This window comes from Pelophylax lessonae (assembly GCF_965119305.1).
Source record: "Pelophylax lessonae genome assembly, chromosome: 2".
In the NCBI taxonomy this organism is placed as follows: Eukaryota; Metazoa; Chordata; class Amphibia; order Anura; family Ranidae; genus Pelophylax; species Pelophylax lessonae.
Window position 1 is genome coordinate 427,725,047 of NC_138769.1, and position 22,872 is coordinate 427,747,918.

General features: G+C 42.8%; 1 protein-coding gene across 1 annotated transcript; it reads right to left on the reverse strand.

Annotated features, from left to right (window-relative positions):
- Window positions 1-521: 521 nt before the first annotated feature.
- On the reverse strand, window positions 522-11,010 carry TCEANC (transcription elongation factor A N-terminal and central domain containing). The gene is made up of 2 exons (XM_082245674.1): window positions 10,883-11,010; window positions 522-1,629 (listed from the first exon to the last, which is right to left on the reverse strand). Exon 2 carries the CDS (start codon window positions 1,625-1,627, stop codon window positions 620-622), a length of 1,008 nt encoding a protein of 335 aa, XP_082101800.1. The 5' UTR covers window positions 1,628-1,629; window positions 10,883-11,010; the 3' UTR covers window positions 522-619.
- Window positions 11,011-22,872: the final 11,862 nt, after the last annotated feature.

Genomic DNA, 22,872 nt, shown 5'->3' on the forward strand with positions numbered 1-22,872 from the left:
GTAGATCACTCAACTGTCAGTCACGGCTCTCAGCTCTTCCCCTCCAGTGCTCACTGGAGCGCTGGGCTGTGGGGGGAGCAGGAGCAGCTGGCTCAGTCTCCCAGCAGCTCTCTGAGAGGCTCAGCCAGCTGCCAGTCCAGGCATCTGTGTGAATCCCAACAATAAAGTGGTATTGATCCAGAGCCTGGATCAGCTGAGTGACATTAGCTAACAGTGGACTTTAGCCTGGCTCACAGAAGTGCACTTTATTCTGCACCCACAGGAGAAGTAGGGTCAGAAGAGCTTTGGCCCTACTCCTCCTTTAAAAATTTCTTGGTTTAGCTTTAAGTACAAAGAAGAAAGTGTACTGCTACATGCTACTCTGAGCAGAGTGTAAACCCTGATAGCCTGTAGTTAAACATGTACTGAGTAGGAATCTATCAGTTTGCTGCAACTCAATGCAGCATTTTAGAGATCAGAATATCTCTGTCTATTCTGTGATCATCTGCCCAGGATTGATCAGTTTGTTGAGGTTGATGACCACCACAAGGTCTATCCTTGTAAGCAACTCTTCATTTTATCATCTATGGAGCTAGGGTACTTAGCACAGTAGTAAGAGTGAGAAGAGGACAGAATGCTTTCACAGACAGATCCAACTACTATGATACCACTTCTCTCCACATTCATTACAAATGACAAACGTCATCATTTCTTCATCAGGGTTTCCAGCCCGCACCCAACCAGGCAGAAACAGAGTTCCTCTTGAAATCATGGTAACTGTACAATTAAACCTTTCGCATTTCTTGCACTTAATTTTATTTGTCTGGAGGCCATCAACACCCTGGGGTAGCTGATGCTCCTGAACACTTTCTTGTGTATAGCTAGCTCTGAGCTTTCGGAGTTCATCACTGGCCATCTCCATTGCAGTCATTGTAGCAAACTCCCCAGGACCTAATTCTCCAGAGAAAATTTGCCTTTTTAGATGGGAATTCTTTGAATTTCTCAGATTGGAAACTTTACTCCGTACACAGTTCCTATACTTCTTCTCATTTCTAGCATACATATTATAGATGCTTTCCTCTAGCTCATGTGCATATGCATTGGTTTTCTCGGGGCACTCTGTAGTATCAGACAAAGCCAGGCACAAAAGTTCACGGCATTTTACTCTTATTTCCTCAGAAATGATTTTCTCTTGACTTTCATTATCCGCACTGGACTTTGTACAAGCTGCTTGAGTGCTTGAATCAGAATTTTCAGCTGCTGTTTCTGTAGACAAATGAAGGTCCATTGTACTACTCAGAACACTTTTGTCTTGTTCATTTTCTGAAACTGGCTGCACTGTTACAAGTTCCATGCTTTCACCTGTGTGGTTTTCCTCCTTGGGATGGGCACAGCTTTCTTTATACAAGAGCTTCCATTTGGACAGCAAGCACTTGGCCTTCTTTTTCATAGCTCCTTGGGAACAGCTCTTAAGTACCCTGTAAACAACCCTAATGACGTCTGTCTCTTGAAAGGTTTGCAGACTGACCTCAAGAGTTTCAAAGTAAGAGAGGTGGTATAGAATGTCTTCATATTTTCTGTCTGCTAGAAGCCTTTCCACTTGTAAGGCTCTGTATGTCAGCTCTTTAATACCAGTTGCATTCAGCATTCCTATGGCAGAGAAAAAGGTTTACATTTAAAACCTGTACATATAAAGTTTTCTTATAAAACCATACAAAAGACTTCTGCATATATAAATATTACAGAAATATTACTTAAAGTGGTTCCAAAGGCATTTTATTTTTTAAATTAAAATAATTATAAAAAAAAAAAAGAAGGTTAGATTTATCTGCTCTGTGCAACGAGCACAAAGCAATTCCTTAACTCCTCTTTGGCAGTCCCCCGCCAGCGTTCTCCCCTCTTTCTTATGAGTGCCCTCAAAACAAGTTGTCTGCTTTGGGGGCATCTGCGTGGGTAGGCTTCTAAGCTGGGTGGCTTAGCCACCCACCCCCTGGCTCACTCCTCGCAGGATTTGACTAACAGCAGATACTAGTGTCTCCTCCTGTAGAGGGGAACAAGCATGGAAAGATCACGTGACTACTCCGAAGCATGAAAAAAAATAAAGTTCAGGAATTAAAATAAAAAAAAAAAAAATATAGATGCTAAAGCATTGTTTGTATACTTTTTAAAAACAGTCTATGGGAGTTAAAAAGAAAATCTTAACTTTTTAGTTTTGGATAGAGTGGAGAGGGATTACAACACTTGTCAGGTTGTTATTGTGGTCTGTGCCCCCATTAGGGAGATTCACCCTCTCTATTTGTCCTATTTACCATCATCATTGAAAGTGAAAAGTAAAAGAAAATCCCAAATTTTGGGTTGCCCCAGAAAAATAATAGAGAGAGGAAATCTCCCAATAGGGACACTAGTTCTGGTGACCTAGAGGAATTACCTTAATTTGCAGGGATCTCCTCTCACTTCCTATTTGACTTTGAGATAGAAGTGAAGGGAAATCTCTGCAATGGTACACAGATGGCAAAAAAATAAAAAATAAATAAAAAAAATCTGACAGGGGTTATAACTTTGCTCTATCCAAAATGAAAAAAAAAAAAAAAAAAAAAAAGTTTTGCCTGTAGTTCTACTCTAACCATTGTGTCTTTAGTATCACTTTAATGCTCATTAAGAAGAACTTGCAGCAATGCGATCAGTGAGAGCCTGATCACTTACACGTGTAATTAAAAACAGGTTGCATAGCATCTCTCATTAAAACTAATAGGAGTCAAGCAATGCCATCAGTCTTGTTAGATTTTAAAAATTGCAGTTGCATGACTAAAATCTAAAACCTAACCCTAGGGTAAGGTTGTAAGAACCATCACTATAAGCACACTCTTTGTACTGTCAATGTTGAACTCTGAAGTTCCATAAAGGAGAGCCTGTTTTATCTTATCTACAAGAATTGTTTCACAGAAGTCTATGGGGAATCTTCCGGCACACATGCAAGGGTTTACATAGAGTAGGGATGGAGACCTAGCTGGGCACTCTAATCAACGAAACATGTTACTGGAATGGGAGATTAGGAAAAATTGTAAAACAAGTTTTTTTACCTAAGTACATTTTTGAATTAAGGTAAAAAACATTTTGCCACTTGCTGTGCCCCCCACCCACAAACACTTACCTGAGTCCTGTATCGATCCAGTTCTGTGCCTAGCTGCAGGACTTCCCTCTTGTCTTTTTCTTCTCACAGTAGGATCGGGCAGCAGTTGAAGCCATTGGCTCCTGCTGCTATCAATCAAACCCTGTAAGAAAACAGCAGGGGGTGGGACAGAGCTGCACTGTGTGTGTCGATGGACACACACAGCCCAGCTTGGGAGTGAGCCCGCACGTCTGGGAGCAGAGGAGCCAAGATCGCTGGCAGGGGATCTCAGAAGAGGAGGTTCAGGGTCTTTCTGTGCAATACCATTTAACAGAGCAGGTTAAATTTTATTTATTTTTTTAAATTACATTTAAAAAGGCTTTAACTCTCCAGAACAAAAAGGTGTCACCGGAGTTTTGCCCTCAACAAAATGTTGTACAATATCTCACAAACAGCAGCTTATGAAATACAAAAATAGTAAGCTTTAATTTTGAAGTCTAACCTAATCACATTTTTGCAACTTGCAGGTCTCTAGTTGCTGTGGGACTATAAATACCATCATGCCCTGTCATCTAAAAATGTAAAAGGTCAGTTGGGAAGCCGGCAAGATGCTCTGGACTTTGTAGCTCCACAGGAGCAGGAGGGATACTTGCTGCTTAGGCTGACCATACACTATACAATTTTCTTATTCAATTTCCTTTAGATTTACCTTAAACTATGTAGTGCAAGGGCCTGCCTAACTGCATACAAATTGAAAGTGTTTAGGTTTGACCCTATATTACATGGTTTTGGTAAATCTAAAGGAAAGTTGAACAAGAAAATTGTATAGTGTATGGCCAGCCTTATACTGCCATTTGTCCTTACAATGACAGGAATGCCCCGCCCCCCATCATTCATAATTCTATTTATATTAAAGTGCAACTTATTAAGACAATGCATTTTGTTTTTAGTGGATAGAATAGAGAATGAACATCGGGCACATTTTATCTGTTGTCTGTATCAAATGTACATACATCAGACTGAACGGGAGGGAAACATTAACTGTTGTCAGTTAAATGGAAAAGAGGCATAATTCCTCTAATGGGGGACACTCTTTTCAGTAACAACTAGTTAAGAGAGTGGTTCCCTTCAGAAATGTCTCCTTTCACTTCCAGTTGTGTAAAAAATAAAAGTGTGAAGTAAAAGCTCTACATTGGGGCAAAAAAAAAAAACCCCTGACAGGGTTTTTTTTTTTGACTATTCTTAACTCTATCCATAACTAGAGTAAAAAAAAAAAAACAAAAAACAAAAAACAAAAAAAGAAATAAGGTTTCATCTTTACCGTTACCACCCCTCAGCCCCCATTATTTTAGAGTGGTTTTAAAGTCATATGCATTGATTACTTTCATTCTCTCTGTTTTAGGTCCATGTTTAGTACATTGTGTGTTTTCATTAAATTATAATGCTAAATACCTTCTTTACAGAATTCTGCTGTCATGTCATGTGACCTCACTGACCACTGACTGACCACAGTGAGTACAGTGGGAGGGGCTGACATTCTCTCTGATGAATGCAAGCTGGCCGAGGAAGGTCACATGTCTGCACAGCAGGGCTCTGCAAAGAAGGTATTTAGCATTATCATTTTAGGAAAACATGCATACTGTACTGAGAAGGGACCTAAAACAGAGAGGATCAAATCAATTAATACAGGTTTCTTTACAAGCACAGGAGAGGCGAGGGTCACACACTGGCTATGGAACTGCCAGGGGGTTAGAGAAAGAAAGGGGAGGGTGCAGAAGAGAGCTGGATGATGGAGGCACAAACTCACCATGGTATCATGGATCAGCAGCCGTGATAAACGTGGTCAGTTTAAACAGGGGGAGATAGGAACAGGCAGATTCAAAGTATTGTACAACATGGAGGAGGGATAATTGACATGGCAAAAACACTATGCTATATCTCGTGCCCTAAAGGGACAAGAGCATTTTTTGTAATGTCACCGTCACTTTAAATTAATCAGTAGTGTTTAGTATGGTCATCAAGTGTTATAGCTCTTCCTTCTATTATAGTGGATAGGTCCTAATTACTGCTGAAAACAGCACCATGTAGCAGTGCAGTGCTTTTTTGCAGCATTTTAGTGTGTGTCCAGAGAACATGCCCTCCAGGGTCAGATGTTTGACACTCTTTGATCACAGGAAATGAGTGGAAATATACTGAAAGGCAGTGAGTCTGGAAGAACAAGGCTGGAGCACAGGGGAAGAGGTGTTGGGAAGAAAATACTTTTTTCTGTATTAAGCAGATCAATCAGAGCTACACCACATTACATACCTGCCCTGGCACAATATACTGCGTTCATTTGCTCCTGTGCCGATAAAGAGGAATGTCCCGGTTTGCTGAAAACCAAAAATCAGCCATACCAAGAACCCGCCCCTGCAGCATATAATACACACTTACTTCCATGTAGTACAGCATCCTCTTCTTCACACTCAAAGCTTCCTCGGTGTTTCTTTTCTTTAGTGATATTCAGGAAGTGACAGCCAGATTCTAAAATAGCAATGTTGGCCCACTAGCTGTCCTGAAGTTCATGGGATGCATGAATATCCCTGGGCAGCTGGAAGGTGGAGAGAGTGCAAATTTAAAAAAAAAAAAAAAAAGGGTACCTAGGGGAAGAAGAAAAAAAAAAACATAAAAATGTACCTGCGAGTATGATAAAGACTAAGGGGTATATTAAAACAAAATTGCATAGCTCCTTGTTCTTCAAACTGCATGTAAATCAATTCTGTGCAAATAAGACAAAATCAAATGTTCTCAGGCTGTATTCTCTGCTGATAGTTTGAATGGGAAAAATTCAGCATTATGGCCACTAGATTGCGCTACCATAGGAAATAAGTATGCTCTTTAGCACCATCTAGTGGCTATAATGTGGCATTTCCCCCCATTCACACATTTAATAGGCAAATAATATAGCCTTAGAACGTTTGATTTTGCCCCTTTTGCACAGAGATATGTGTACCTCTTGGAAAAAGGAGAGTGACAGATGTGTGTACCTCTTGGAAAAAGGAGAGTGACAGATTCGTGTACCTCTTGGAAAAAGGAGAGTGACAGATTCGTGTACCACTTGGAAAAAGGAGAGTGACAGATGTGTGTACCTCTTGGAAAAAGGAGAGTGACAGATGTGTGTACCTCTTGGAAAAAGGAGAGTGACAGATTCGTGTACCTCTTGGAAAAAGGAGAGTGACAGATTCGTGTACCACTTGGAAAAAGGAGAGTGACAGATGTGTGTACCTCTTGGAAAAAGGAGAGTGACAGATTCGTGTACCTCTTGGAAAAAGGAGAGTGACAGATGTGTGTACCTCTTGGAAAAAGGAGAGTGACAGATTCGTGTACCTCTTGGAAAAAGGAGAGTGACAGATTCGTGTACCACTTGGAAAAAGGAGAGTGACAGATGTGTGTACCTCTTGGAAAAAGGAGAGTGACAGATTCGTGTACCTCTTGGAAAAAGGAGAGTGACAGATGTGTGTACCTCTTGGAAAAAGGAGAGTGACAGATTCGTGTACCTCTTGGAAAAAGGAGAGTGACAGATGTGTGTACCTCTTGGAAAAAGGAGAGTGACAGATTCGTGTACCTCTTGGAAAAAGGAGAGTGACAGATTCGTGTACCACTTGGAAAAAGGAGAGTGACAGATGTGTGTACCTCTTGGAAAAAGGAGAGTGACAGATGTGTGTACCTCTTGGAAAAAGGAGAGTGACAGATGTGTGTACCTCTTGGAAAAAGGAGAGTGACAGATGTGTGTACCTCTTGGAAAAAGGAGAGTGACAGATTTGTGTACCTCTTGGAAAAAGGAGAGTGACAGATTTGTGTACCTCTTGGAAAAAGGAGAGTGACAGATGTGTGTACCTCTTGGAAAAAGGAGAGTGACAGATTTGTGTACCTCTTGGAAAAAGGAGAGTGACAGATTCGTGTACCACTTGGAAAAAGGAGAGTGACAGATTCCTGTACCACTTGGAAAAAGGAGAGTGACAGATTCCTGTACCACTTGGAAAAAGGAGAGTGACAGATGTGTGTACCTCTTGGAAAAAGGAGAGTGACAGATTTGTGTACCTCTTGGAAAAAGGAGAGTGACAGATTCGTGTACCTCTTGGAAAAAGGAGAGTGACAGATTCGTGTACCTCTTGGAAAAAGGAGAGTGACAGATGTGTGTACCTCTTGGAAAAAGGAGAGTGACAGATTTGTGTACCTCTTGGAAAAAGGAGAGTGACAGATGTGTGTACCTCTTGGAAAAAGGAGAGTGACAGATTTGTGTACCTCTTGGAAAAAGGAGAGTGACAGATGTGTGTACCTCTTGGAAAAAGGAGAGTGACAGATTCGTGTACCTCTTGGAAAAAGGAGAGTGACAGATGTGTGTACCTCTTGGAAAAAGGAGAGTGACAGATGTGTGTACCTCTTGGAAAAAGGAGAGTGACAGATTTGTGTACCTCTTGGAAAAAGGAGAGTGACATATGTGTGTACCTCTTGGAAAAAGGAGAGTGACAGATTTGTGTACCTCTTGGAAAAAGGAGAGTGACAGATGTGTGTACCTCTTGGAAAAAGGAGAGTGACATATGTGTGTACCTCTTGGAAAAAGGAGAGTGACAGATTTGTGTACCTCTAGGAAAAAGGAGAGTGACAGATGTGTGTACCTCTTGGAAAAAGGAGAGTGACAGATTCGTGTACCTCTTGGAAAAAGGAGAGTGACAGATGTGTGTACCTTTTGGAAAAAGGAGAGTGACAGATTCGTGTACCTCTTGGAAAAAGGAGAGTGACAGATGTGTGTACCTCTTGGAAAAAGGAGAGTGACAGATGTGTGTACCTCTTGGAAAAAGGAGAGTGACAGATTCGTGTACCTCTTGGAAAAAGGAGAGTGACAGATTCGTGTACCACTTGGAAAAAGGAGAGTGACAGATGTGTGTACCTCTTGGAAAAAGGAGAGTGACAGATGTGTGTACCTCTTGGAAAAAGGAGAGTGACAGATGTGTGTACCTCTTGGAAAAAGGAGAGTGACAGATTTGTGTACCTCTTGGAAAAAGGAGAGTGACAGATTCGTGTACCACTTGGAAAAAGGAGAGTGACAGATTCCTGTACCACTTGGAAAAAGGAGAGTGACAGATGTGTGTACCTCTTGGAAAAAGGAGAGTGACAGATTTGTGTACCTCTTGGAAAAAGGAGAGTGACAGATTCGTGTACCTCTTGGAAAAAGGAGAGTGACAGATGTGTGTACCTCTTGGAAAAAGGAGAGTGACAGATTTGTGTACCTCTTGGAAAAAGGAGAGTGACAGATGTGTGTACCTCTTGGAAAAAGGAGAGTGACAGATTTGTGTACCTCTTGGAAAAAGGAGAGTGACAGATGTGTGTACCTCTTGGAAAAAGGAGAGTGACAGATTCGTGTACCTCTTGGAAAAAGGAGAGTGACAGATGTGTGTACCTCTTGGAAAAAGGAGAGTGACAGATGTGTGTACCTCTTGGAAAAAGGAGAGTGACAGATTCGTGTACCTCTTGGAAAAAGGAGAGTGACATATGTGTGTACCTCTTGGAAAAAGGAGAGTGACAGATTTGTGTACCTCTTGGAAAAAGGAGAGTGACAGATGTGTGTACCTCTTGGAAAAAGGAGAGTGACATATGTGTGTACCTCTTGGAAAAAGGAGAGTGACAGATTTGTGTACCTCTAGGAAAAAGGAGAGTGACAGATGTGTGTACCTCTTGGAAAAAGGAGAGTGACAGATTCGTGTACCTCTTGGAAAAAGGAGAGTGACAGATGTGTGTACCTTTTGGAAAAAGGAGAGTGACAGATTCGTGTACCTCTTGGAAAAAGGAGAGTGACAGATGTGTGTACCTCTTGGAAAAAGGAGAGTGACAGATGTGTGTACCTCTTGGAAAAAGGAGAGTGACAGATTCGTGTACCTCTTGGAAAAAGGAGAGTGACAGATTCGTGTACCACTTGGAAAAAGGAGAGTGACAGATGTGTGTACCTCTTGGAAAAAGGAGAGTGACAGATGTGTGTACCTCTTGGAAAAAGGAGAGTGACAGATGTGTGTACCACTTGGAAAAAGGAGAGTGACAGATTCGTGTACCTCTTGGAAAAAGGAGAGTGACAGATGTGTGTACCTCTTGGAAAAAGGAGAGTGACAGATGTGTGTACCTCTTGGAAAAAGGAGAGTGACAGATGTGTGTACCACTTGGAAAAAGGAGAGTGACAGATTCTTGTACCACTTGGAAAAAGGAGAGTGACAGATGTGTGTACCTCTTGGAAAAAGGAGAGTGACAGATTTGTGTACCACTTGGAAAAAGGAGAGTGACAGATTTGTGTACCTCTTGGAAAAAGGAGAGTGACAGATTCGTGTACCACTTGGAAAAAGGAGAGTGACAGATTTGTGTACCTCTTGGAAAAAGGAGAGTGACAGATTTGTGTACCTCTTGGAAAAAGGAGAGTGACAGATTCGTGTACCTCTTGGAAAAAGGAGAGTGACAGATTCCTGTACCACTTGGAAAAAGGAGAGTGACAGATTTGTGTACCTCTTGGAAAAAGGAGAGTGACAGATTTGTGTACCTCTTGGAAAAAGGAGAGTGACAGATTCGTGTACCTCTTGGAAAAAGGAGAGTGACAGATGTGTGTACCACTTGGAAAAAGGAGAGTGACAGATTCGTGTACCTCTTGGAAAAAGGAGAGTGACAGATGTGTGTACCACTTGGAAAAAGGAGAGTGACAGATTCTTGTACCACTTGGAAAAAGGAGAGTGACAGATGTGTGTACCTCTTGGAAAAAGGAGAGTGACAGATTTGTGTACCACTTGGAAAAAGGAGAGTGACAGATTTGTGTACCTCTTGGAAAAAGGAGAGTGACAGATTCGTGTACCACTTGGAAAAAGGAGAGTGACAGATTTGTGTACCTCTTGGAAAAAGGAGAGTGACAGATTTGTGTACCTCTTGGAAAAAGGAGAGTGACAGATGTGTGTACCTCTTGGAAAAAGGAGAGTGACAGATTCGTGTACCTCTTGGAAAAAGGAGAGTGACAGATTCCTGTACCACTTGGAAAAAGGAGAGTGACAGATTTGTGTACCTCTTGGAAAAAGGAGAGTGACAGATTTGTGTACCTCTTGGAAAAAGGAGAGTGACAGATTCGTGTACCTCTTGGAAAAAGGAGAGTGACAGATGTGTGTACCTCTTGGAAAAAGGAGAGTGACAGATTCGTGTACCTCTTGGAAAAAGGAGAGTGACAGATTCGTGTACCTCTTGGAAAAAGGAGAGTGACAGATTCGTGTACCTCTTGGAAAAAGGAGAGTGACAGATTTGTGTACCACTTGGAAAAAGGAGAGTGACAGATTTGTGTACCACTTGGAAAAAGGAGAGTGACAGATGTGTGTACCTCTTGGAAAAAGGAGAGTGACAGATTCGTGTACCTCTTGGAAAAAAGGCAGGCAGGCGCTAGAAATGTCATAGATCGCCAAATAAACCAAGTGCCCCCCCAAAAAGTGCAAAAATGTGGCAGTGGAGGGTGCGAAGAAAAGGAGCTTCCCCGTTTAGCTTTAAGAACCAGCTGAATGCGTTGGTAATGCCAGAGAAAATGTCAGCAGGGATTTTCTAGTGTGGCACAGTTCATTTTATACAGGGGACATTCAGAGCACCAGAAAAACCTTACTGAATTCCCCCTCCCCCATCATCTCTCCTCTATGAGAGCCAACAAGGGGCTCACTACTTCTCCATGAATGACTGAGCCAGCAATCTATTAGGCTAAGGTGTTTAGTTCTGTTGTGAGAGCGAGCACACAGTGATTCTACTGACCTCACGCTGTGCAGGAGGGACGAGGTTAGAGCAGTGTGATGTGACACGGAAGACAACATTCCCCGCCTGTTTCCTGCCTCCTGTGCGCGCACCCGCACCCCGTCTACCACACTGCGCATGAGCATTCTTCTTCTCCGCTCGCTCCCGATCTTCCGTATAGAGTGACGTCACATGACCCAACCTGGGCGTGGAGCTGGAAGATTCTGCATGCGTCACTGATGAACGTGTCATGAAGTTAACCCTTTCCTCCTGTCTGCACAACCACTCTCTGCTGTGTGCTCTGCGTGTTAACCCTTTCCTTCTCTGTACATCCCATTCTGCTGTGTCCTCTGCGTGTTAACCCTTTCCTCCTGTGTACATCCCATTCTGCTGTGTGCTCTGCGTGTTAACCCTTTCCTCCTCTGTACATCCCATTCTGCTGTGTGCTCTGCGTGTTAACCCTTTCCTCCTCTGTACATCCCATTCTGCTGTGTGCTCTGTGCTTTAACCCTTTCCTCCTCTGTACATCCCATTCTGCTGTGTGCTCTGTGTTTTAACCCTTTCCTCCTCTGTACATCCCATTCTGCTGTGTGCTCTGTGCTTTAACCCTTTCCTCCTGTGTACATCCCATTCTGCTGTGTGCTCTGTGTTTTAACCCTTTCCTCCTGTGTACATCCCATTCTGCTGTGTGCTCTGCGTGTTAACCCTTTCCTCCTGTGTACATCCCATTCTGCTGTGTGCTCTGCGTGTTAACCCTTTCCTCCTGTGTACATCCCATTCTGCTGTGTGCTCTGCGTGTTAACCCTTTCCTCCTCTGTACATCCCATTCTGCTGTGTGCTCTGCGTGTTAACCCTTTCCTCCTCTGTACATCCCATTCTGCTGTGTGCTCTGTGTTTTAACCCTTTCCTCCTCTGTACATCCCATTCTGCTGTGTGCTCTGTGTTTTAACCCTTTCCTCCTCTGTACATCCCATTCTGCTGTGTGCTCTGCATGTTAACCCTTTCCTCCTGTGTACATCCCATTCTGCTGTGTGCTCTGCGTGTTAACCCTTTCCTCCTCTGTACATCCCATTCTGCTGTGTGCACTGTGTTTTAACCCTTTCCTCCTCTGTACATCCTATTCTGCTGTGTGTTCTGCATTTTGACCCTTTCCTTCTCCGTACATCCTATTCTGCGGTGTGCTCTGCGTGTTAACCCTTTCCTTCTCCGTACATCCTATTCTGCTGTGTGCTCTGTATTTTAACCCCTTTCTCCTTTCCATGTGAATCATTGGCTGTTATATGCTACTTCTCAAGTGAACCCTTTGCGAATTGTATGGTACTGTCTGTGGACTCATCTAGAGCACCCACTGGAGAGCTAGTTGGTGCCGAACCCCTAGGGAAACAAGGCAGCAGACTGGCAAGCTCCTGGATCCTGTGGTACAGGGTACAGAATCCAATAACTGTCCTGCAAAATTATGCACTCTAGGCAACCATGCAAGATGTTACTAGTTGTACTTTTTTTTGCTGTGATTGTGAAAACTGTACTACAGGGTGGTTGAAGGAAGCCAAATGTCATTAAGAATTGGAAATTGTGTATGTCAGTGGTATACCATGGTAATAGTACAAAAGGAGAAAGAGTGATAACGATATTTTATAATGGTGCAAGAAAAAATAGGTGCAGTTTCCCTTATCACCCACTGGTTATATTGCCACCTGCAGGAGTAGGAGGCTAGTTATGTCTATTCTTCATGCAATATTAAATTTGGGCACAAGATAGAGCATGGGATACATATACTGTTTTAAAGAAACTAGAAAGTATTCAGCTTTAATAAAAGCTCCCATCATCCCTCATTCTGTGAAAGGGAAGCAGGTGCATCCTGGGAGCTCAGATTCCATCTTAAAGTGGAGTTCCACCCTAATTTTATACTTACCTCCATCTTCTCGCTCCGGGTCACCTGAAAAACATATGGCTAATCGCATTTTTTTTTTTTTTTTTTTTACTAACCTCGTAGCGAAGAAAAATACTTACCTTACTTCCTTCCTCGGCCGCGGCCCATCGTCACTTCCTGGCTCTGCAATGATTCCTGGGAGCTGAACGTCATCACTCCCAGGAATCATTGCGCCTGCACCGGCCCCAACGTCAGTTCCCCTTCTAAACAGCTTCTGGGCATGCCCAGAAGCTGTGGAGGGATGAAGCGCGCGCCCCGGAAGTGACAGCGGGGCTGGCGCAGGGCATCGTGGGACCGAAGAAGGCGGAAGAGGACGCCGAAGAGGATCGCGCTGGCTTCAAGCTGCCCACATCTGAGATGGCAGCGCTGGACAAGACTTTTTTAAGGTAAGTATGTGTCCTAACAGGTAAGTGCAACCCGGGACAGATCAGAGGCTAGCCATTGTGGAATGCACTAGCCCTGACTGTCCCGGGGGTATTTAAAAAAAAATAAAAATTCCAGGGTGGAACTCCGCTTTAAGAACTGAGGGAGAGGAAACCAGCTATCATACCTGCAGCATATGTTGTGGACTAAACTTATATCCCCTACAGACAGCATCGCTTGGAAGCATGGACTTATTTCCATCTGCAGCCTAGTGATTTCATTTTGTTTTTGTACCTTTCATTCATTGATTGTATGTATTTGTCATTTGCTTTTTCCAAATGGTTTCACCCACCCTTATTTGTTAATAAAGCTTCAAGATTAAATTTAGTCTGGCTTATTTCAGAATGGGGGGGGGGGGGGGTTTGCTGAATGTCCAGTTACACACAGGGAAAGAAAAGAAAAACGCCCATGGGACTTTAAATGAGGTGGGTACCGTAGGCCATAAATACTGCATCTTATTTTGTCCTACAATACACAGTAGACGGGATCAAACAGTATAAATACAAAAAGTATACAAATAGGTCCATAACAGTATAAATTGCATATTGGTACATGAACATCTTGAGGCTCAATGCATTTTGTAAGATTCGACTCACTTCAAGAGCCGATGCGTATTTGGTCTATAAAAATAATACAACATAGTATCAAAATACAATGCAGTAATCATACAATTTTATTTTAAAATGGACCTAAAGGCGGATAAATACTCACATCGGCTGAGCCGGGATGAGAGACCCGTGCAACCTCCAGGTAGCGGCAGCAAACGCCTGATCCGGGAGTTGAAGGAGTGGAACAAACAGACAGCCTCCAAGGGGGGACATGTGGGAGATAAGTGTGGTATATCCAATGTGGGACGATATCCCTTGTGCTCCATAGTGGTTTTCTGTAACAAATATATGTCTATATGCATATATAAGAATATGTAAAAGTAATGAAAAAAGGTCATCTACTATATATAGTAATAGAGTAAAGGAGGTATCTGTGTAATATACATATAGTAGAGCACAAGCAGGAGTATGGAGCAAGAGATAAGAAGATCAAAGATGTATAGTGAAACAGATGGAGACCAGGGAAGTGGAGGAAAAAGAAACAATAATACCAATAGAGAATGTGGCAAAAAAAGTCAAGAAAGAGTGAGAGATATATAGGGGTAGGAAAGTGGGAAATCCATAGGGAACAAACGAATATACCAGAGTGAGTGGAAGTCTGCCATGGCATACAAATGTGAAGCCAGTGGTGTGGGATGATTCTCCTAAGTGACTGAGTGAGTCTGCAATTCCTGGTGCAAAAACCTCCCCTATGTACCCCCAAGGAGGTGTGGTGAGCGCCACACCCAACGCCTTGTGGGGCGGCTAATGAGAGACATGGACAGATGCCTGTGGGCGGGCGTCGTCTCAGGGGAAGAAATGGAGCCAAAACTCTGGTTTCCCCAAGCCTACAAAAGGTGGAACAATCGTGGCTGAAGCAATGGCGTCACTGAAGTGATCGTCAAGCGTCGGGCATGGTGCATAGCGCCGATGTGAAGGTGGCCCCGCCTGTCCATGTAGTGAAAAGGAGGGGACAGCAGGGACGAGAAATCTCCCCAAATCACACATCGCAACTCCTGGAGCAGGCCAGACCAACCACCAGAGGGAGCACAGGTCAATTAGTATGGTCACAGCAGACGCATAATTAGAGATGTCGCGAACATAAAATTTAATGTTCGCGAACGGCGAACGCGAACTTCCGCAAATGTTCGCGAACCGGTGTACCGGGCGAACCGCCATAGACTTCAATAGGCAGGCGAATTTTAAAACCCACAGGGACTCTTTCTGGCCACAATAGTGATGGAAAAGTTGTTTCAAGGGGACTAACGCCTGGACTGTGGCATGCCGGAGGGGGATCCATGGCAAAACTCCCATGGAAAATTACGTAGTTGACGCAGAGTCAGGTTTTAATCCATAAAGGGCATAAATCACCTAACATTCCTAAATTGTTTGGAATAACGTGCTTTAAAACATCCAGTGTGTGTATACGATCAGGTATGATGTTGTATCGATCAGGTAGTGTAAGGGTTACGCCCGCTTCACAGTGACAGACCAAACTCTGACAGACCAAACTCCCCTTTTAACGCACCGCAAACAACCGCAAACAGACCAGAACCGACCAAAATGGGACATGAACTGGGCTTTAAGGGTTAGGGTTATGGCTTAGGGTTTAACATTAAGGTTAGGGTCAGACCTAGGGCTAGGGTTAGAGTTAGGGCTAGGGTTAGGGTTATTTTTAGTGCTCAGGGTTAGAGGGGTAGGGTTAGAATTTAGGGTTAGGGATTTAGGGTTAGGGGGGTTAGGGTTAGATAGAGTTTGTTTTAAGGTTGGATAGGGTTTGGGGTTAGGGTTAGAGTTTAGGGTTTGGGTTAAAGGTTAGGGTTAAGGGTTAGGGTTAGGGTTAGGGTCAGGCCTAGAGCTAGGGTTAGAGTTAGGATTAGCATTAGGGTTAGGGCTATGGTTTTGGCTAGGGTTAGGGTTTTTTTAGTGCTAGGTTTAAAGGGTTAGGGTTAGAGGGTTAGGGTTAGAATTAGGGCTAGGGTTATTTTTAGGGTTAGGGTTAGAGGGTTAGGGTTAGGGGGTTAGGGTTAGAGGGTTAGGGTTAAGGTTAGATACTTAGGGTTAGAGCGTTAGGATTAGGGTTAGGTTTACGGTAAGGGTTAGGGTTATGGTTCAAGGGTTAGGGTTATGGTTAGAGGGTTAGGGCTTAGGGTTAGGGATAGATACTTATGGTTTGGGTTAGGGTTAGATACTTACGGTTAGGGTTAGAGTTAGGGATAGGGTTACATACTCAGGGTTAGAGTGTTAGGATTAGGGTTAGGGTAAGGGTTAGAGGGTTAGGGTGTTACAGTTAGGTTTATGGTTATAGTTAGAGGGTTAGGGTTGGGGTTAGAGGGTTAGGGTTATAGTTTAGGGTTAGGGTTAGAGTTAGGGTTAGGGTTGGGGTTAGGGTTAGTGGTTAGGATTAGGGGTTAAGGTTAGTGGTTAGGGTTGGGTGAGGTTTGGGTTAGGGTTAGGGCTTGTCTAGGGCTAGGATTGGGGGTTAGGGTTAGATACTTAGGGTTAGATACATAGGGTTAGGGTTAGATACCTAGGGTTAGCATTAGGGGGTTAGGGTTAGAGGGTTAGGGTTAGGCTAGGGTTATATACATAGGGTTAGGGTTATATACATAGGGTTAGGGTTCGGATTTGATACATAGTATTAGGGTTACAGTTAGGGATGATCGAACTTTTGAAAAGTTTGGTTCGACCAGAACACCCGAACCTCCCGAAAGTTCGGCCCGGATTTCAGAACCCCATTGAAATCAATGGGACCCGAACTTTGGTAATCAAAAAACTCCATTTTGAAGCCCTAAAACCCAATAAATGCCCCTAAAAAGTACATAGGGTTCTGGGTCATGCCCCAGGGACTATCAATCACACAAAAAAGAGAGCCAATTATTGGAAAAATTAAAAAAAAAAAAAATCTTTGGATTTAGTGTCTGGGGGGTCTAAAAAGTGTACCTATGAAGTTTCAGCTCTGTAGCATGTCCAGAACCAGAAAAAAAAGATCATATAGGTGTAAAAGGAGGGTCCCACCATCCCTGCTCTACTGAAAATTATCTTTTTTTCTGGTTCTGGACATGCTACAGAGCTGAAACTTCACAGGTACACTTTTTAGACCCCCCCAGACACTAAATCACACAAAAAAGTTCTTAAAAATTGTCATTTTTGATAGCGAGCCAATTATTGGAAAAATTAAAAAAAAATAAATAAAAAAAGAAAAAATTTCTTTGGATTTAGTGTCTGGGGGGGTCTAAAAAGTGTACCTGTGAAGTTTCAGCTCTGTAGCATGTCCAGAACCCCCCAAAAAATAGCATTTTTCTTATAATTTTTATTAGAACAGGAATACGGCTTCTCTACGGTGTTTTTTCTTGCAGGCATTTATCGGGCATTTTTGGAGGCAGGCATGACTTTTTTTGGATTAGTGTCTGGGGGGGGTCTAAAAAGTGTACCTGTGAAGTTTCAGCTCTGTAGCATGTCCAGAACCAGAAAAAAAGATCATTTTTCAGTAGAGCAGGGATGGTGGTACCCTCCTTTTACACCTATATGATCTTTTTTTGTTTCTGGTTCTGGACATGCTACAGAGCTGAAACTTCACAGGTACACTTTTTAGATCCCCCAGACGCTAAATCCAAAGACATTTTTTTTTTTAATTTTATTTTTTTTTTTTTCAATAATTGTCTCTCTATCAAAAATGACAATTTTTAAGAACTTTTTTTGTGTGATTTAGTGTCTGGGGGGTCTAAAAAGTGTACCTGTGAAGTTTCAGCTCTGTAGCATGTCCAGAACCAGAAAAAAATATCATTTTTCAGTAGAGCAGGGATGGTGGGACCCTCCTTTTACACCTATATGATCTTTCTTTTCTCGTTCTGGACATGCTACAGAGCTGAAACTTCACAGGTACACTTTTTAGACCCCCCCCCCCGACACTAATCCAAAAAAGTCATGCCTGCCTCCAAAAATGCCGTATAAGTATATAGAAAAAAAATAAATAAAAGCAGACAGATATATCAGCCCTAAAAAGGGCTTTTTGGGGTGCTGTCAGGATGCTGTCCTTACAGCAGGAGTGGACACAGAACACTGGCCTAGCTAATGATTTCAGTATTAATTCAGCAGCAGCACTTTCCCTGCTCTAACTAACACTGCAGCTTCAGAATGAATCTAAGATGGATGCTGCCCTTGCTTTTTTATAGGAGGTGGGAGGGTCTGGGAGGGAGGGTATGCTGATTGGCTGGAATGTGCCTGCTGACTGTGAGGTACAGGGTCAAAGTTTGCTCAATGATGATGTATAGGAAGCAGACCGAACATCGCATTTGTTCGCCCGCTGAGGCGAACGCGAACATGCGAAATTCGCCGGCGAACAGTTCGGGACATCTCTACGCATAATACCACCAATGAGGCTGCAAAATAAATAAAAAACATGTTTGTGTAAGAGGTAGAAAGTAAAAAATGAGCATCAACCATGGGTCTAGGCTGAAACTATGGCTAAGGCATAATCAGACCCCAATGGGCAAATAGGTGTCTTCCACCTGGGTTCAATGCAAAAAAGAGAGCAGGGTCTGAGACTGCTTTATAGGTAACACACCTCCATCCCTATATGTACATAAAAAGAAAAGAAAAACGCCCATGGGACTTTAAATGAGGTGGGTACCGTAGGCCATAAAAACTGCATTTTATTTTGTCATACAATACACAGTAGACAGGATCAAACAGTAAAAATACAAAAAGTATACATATAGGTCCATAACAGTATAAAGCTTAAATTTACTCTCAGTCCCCATTCTAAGCCCTATGCTAACTATCTTGTAAAGGAAAGATGTGTATACTTATCTAAGCTGAAGGGGCTCCAATCCGGTCATGCGATCGAGTCCCAGCGCCTGCTTCAGTGTAGAGAAAGGACAGTGGACAACACATGCCCCATAAGAAACCTATGGGGGACATCACTGCCCAGGCTCTGCAGCTGTTGTCAGCAATCTCTCCTCTTCACTGAATCCGGCTTCTGGGGAGACCATGTGACTGGACCAGGGCACCCTTATATTAGGTAAGTATAGACATCTTTCTTTTACAGGATAGTTACTATACTTAGAATGGGGGTGGTAGTCGATTTAAGCTTTGTTAACTTAGTTAAGCTTAGTTAACTTTTACTTTCAAACATTTTTTATTGGAGATAGTGGCGTAAATACAAACAGTCATTATTGATTATTGACAACATAAGAAATGGTAATAGAACGTTATCGTAACACAAGCTAGGTGAAACAACTGCAAGAATCAAGTAATAAAACGTACATATCATTGAAGAGCAGGAGCCAGCTGTGCGGCTCAGCAATATGTCACATTACAAAGATTACCTCATGAAGGGTAATACACCCCTATGTCCTCCCGGGAGCCAAGGAACCGAATGCAGGAGGTGAAATGGAGCTAAGCTGGCGAGCGAGACCCTGACCCCAAGCACCCATGTGGGTTGCGACACATTTGGGGACCAGGCTGCCCGTCAAACTGTGACAGAGCCCCTGCAGGACAAGGGGGCCGTGTACTCAAACAAAAATATATACTAGTGGGGTGTAGGCTCCACATGGAGGAATAGTGGCGCTTCAACTTGCAAAAGGTGGTCGAGGTAAAAGAAGAAGACAGAGAAAGGGGAGAGAAGAATCAGTAGAAAGAAGATAGTAGGGGAGAGGGAAAAGGAAAGAGTCACCAAGGGATGTATCACACACTGCAGGCCAGGGAGGATCACAGGGCAACTTGTAGGTAGTGCACCCAGGGGTCCCAGGTAGTTTCGAACTTGTCCACCCGATCCTGTAAAACAGCTACTGTACAACCTTTTCCTGGGACATTATCCAAGAAATCTTCTGTTTGGCAGAATTTAGGGAGACTGAGGGCTTTTTCCAGGCTTTGGCCAGAGTGAGCTTTGCTCCCAGGAGCATAAAGAACAGTAGGGCTGACAGGTGTTTGGGATATTTGTGAAGAAAATCATGCAGGAAGGCCACTTGAAGGGTCTGCGGAATCTGGAGGCTTGTGACAAGCCGGAGTAAATGGAAAAATTTGTTCCAGAAGGAACGTATTTTGGGACATGACCACCAGGTATGAAGGAAAGAGCCCTGATGTTCACATCCCCTGAAACACAATGGGGAGGTGTTAGGAAACATGAGTGCCAGACGGGTCGGGACAAGATACCACCGGGTTAGTATTTTAACGTTCGCTTCGATGAGGGAGGTATTGATTATGCCCTTGAAGTATCTATGGAAAATGCGGTACCACTCATTAGGTGAGTATTCCACCTGTAAGTCGCGCTCCCATATAAGTGCATAAGCAGGTTTTTCCAGGGATTCCATCAGTGCAGAATAAATAATCGATATGCCATCCTCAATTCAGCAGATTCAGAACACCACCGTTCGCATGGAGTCAAAATCGGGGGAACTCGCTTGTCTGACCACATTGAGTGCAGGAAATGGGAAATTTGAAGAAACCGGAATTGTTCCGAAGCCGGCATTTTAAGTTTGGAAATGCAATGGGAGAGGGAGAGAGGACCAGAGGGTGTGAGAAAGTGCACAATGCGATATAGACCTTTGTACGTCCACCATTGAAATGCCTTGACGTCATGCCCAGGTAAGAACAGGGGGTGATGAAATAGGTGGTTTAACACTTTCATAGACGAGACCAGTGAGTTGAGTTGATAGAGTTGTCTACATAATTTGATCGAGTGCGAGAGGGTGGGTGCTAGTATCGCTGGTTGAAGCTTAGGTGGGCACCAAGCGATATAATCTGGCGTGTGGTGGGGGATCGCTTGCCTCTCTATTTGAATCCAGTCAGGTTTAGGTCCGCGAGTATAAATCATAGAGAGCTGGGCCAGTTGGGCCACTTGGTAATACTTCCATAGATTGGGCAAGGCCAACCCGCCCTGCGTTCTCTGTCTATTAGTTAACTTTTGATCAGACTTCCACTTTATGCATGATGTGGATGATCACAACCGATAATCCACACCACAACACTTGATTTGTTAAAAGCCAAAGCCATTAAAAACAACAGTTGTAAAGCAATGTGGTAAGCAAGCCCCTAAAATAATAGGTCTTATAGGAGCAGTAGTCTCCAAGTATTGTCCAATACCAAACAAATGGAGTTGGCATCCCAAGACCTGCAGGGCCAATCTGGAGCCACCAAAATCATCAGAATCACAAGACTTCTTGGTAGATGCAGAAAAAGGCAGGTGTAGCAAACCCATGGAGCCACCAATGTGTCAGTTGCATCTGTCCAGGGGTCCTTTTTCCTTGTTACAAACCTGCGGCACTGGAGGATTATGGCAGTGTAATTATTGAATTGACTTTTATGGTTAATTTAGGGGTAAACTTTTTTTTGAACAGTCTAGGTAAATGATATCTCTGACAATGATAAAAAAAAAAATGTCCTGTTCCTTTAAAGTATGAATACCAACATAGTGCTGTTGCAGTGTAATTTGTCAGTTTCTATGTTCTAAAATACCTGGTTGATCCTGCCTGTTTCTGTGTCCCCCTATGTGAGCTGACCACAGTAATCATGGCTGGTGATCTATGATACCGTGATTTCCCCTTCTTCCTGCCTGTCACCTTAGTATGTATGTCCGAGTCGATCTGCTCCCCACCGCTCCCCTCTCCTTCTGACGCTATTTCTGCTGCAATACACCCCATTACTTGTATCCTCTGTTTTATGAATATCTAAAGTACTTTGTCTGTTTTTTTTTTTAAATATAATCCTAAATACCTCCTTTCATAGTGCCGCTCTGGGGTCACGTATCCTCCCTCTGCAAGCCGGCTGACATCAGAGGGGAATCTCAGCTCCTCCCGCTGCTCTCCTTAGAGAGGGGAAGGAGAGCAGAGGGGGATCACGTGACCACAGAGCGGCAATGAGAGAAAAGGTATTTAGGATTAGAATTTTAAGTTCTTCTAAAGGCAGAAGTTTTTTGTCTTAATGCATTTTTTATAGTGAAGAAATTATTTCAGAAAAACCTCCATTAATTATATAAGTCCACTTCAAAAAACAATGTTCCCAGGATGAAAAATAAACAATGTGCTATCCATCCATGCAGAGACAGCTAGGTGTTAGAAAGCCATCACCAGACACCTTTGGGTGCAATGCCTGCTCACCTTACTCTATGACCCATTACAGGTCATGCTGCGCCTTTAAAGTCTTGTATTATTAGCTTGGTGTGCTCCAAATAGATGACCTCCTCTTGTAATCTGCCCTTTTAGCTAGGCTAGCTCCTCTAGGCACCAGGTGCTCTCCAACCACTGACCATACTTACCTGCACAGAGAAAATAAGTATGACGTGTTTGTTTTTTTAAACAAAAAAAAAATGAGACTTTAGTATTACTTAAAAAAAAATATAAAAAACACACACAGTACATTAGAGCTTCATAAAACAGAGAGGATGCAAGTAATAAAACAACCGCTTTAAGTTATTTAACCACTTCTGGACCAGAAGATTTCCCCCCTTAATGACCAGGCCATTTTTTACGATTCAGCTCTGTGTTATTTTAATGGACAATGGCGCAGGTCTTGCGACGCTGTACCCAAATAAAATTGATGTCCTTTTTTTTCTCCCACAAATAGAGCTTTTTTGGTGGTATTTGATCACCTGTGCAATTTTTATTTTTTGCGTTATAAACAAAAAAAGAGCGACAAGTCTGAATAAAAAAAAAACAATATTTTTCACTCTGCTATATAACATTCCCAATAAAAAAAGATCAAAATCAAATTTTTTCATCATTTTAGGCCAGTTTGTATTCTGCTACATATTTTTGGTAATAAAAAATCCCAATAAGCGTATTTTGATTGGTTTGCGCAAAAGTTATCGCGTCTACAAACTAGGGGAAAGATTTATGTAATTTCTATTTATTTATTTATTTATTTTTTACTAGTAATGGATGCGATCTGCGAATTTTTGTGGGACTGCGACGTTGTGGCGGACAGATTAGACCCCTAACTGACATTTTTGACACTTTTGAGGGGACCAGTGACATTACTACATTCATCAGTGCTAAAAATATGCACTGTTACTGTACTAATGACACTGGCAGGGAAGGGGTTAACGCAGGGGCGATCAAAGGATTAAATGT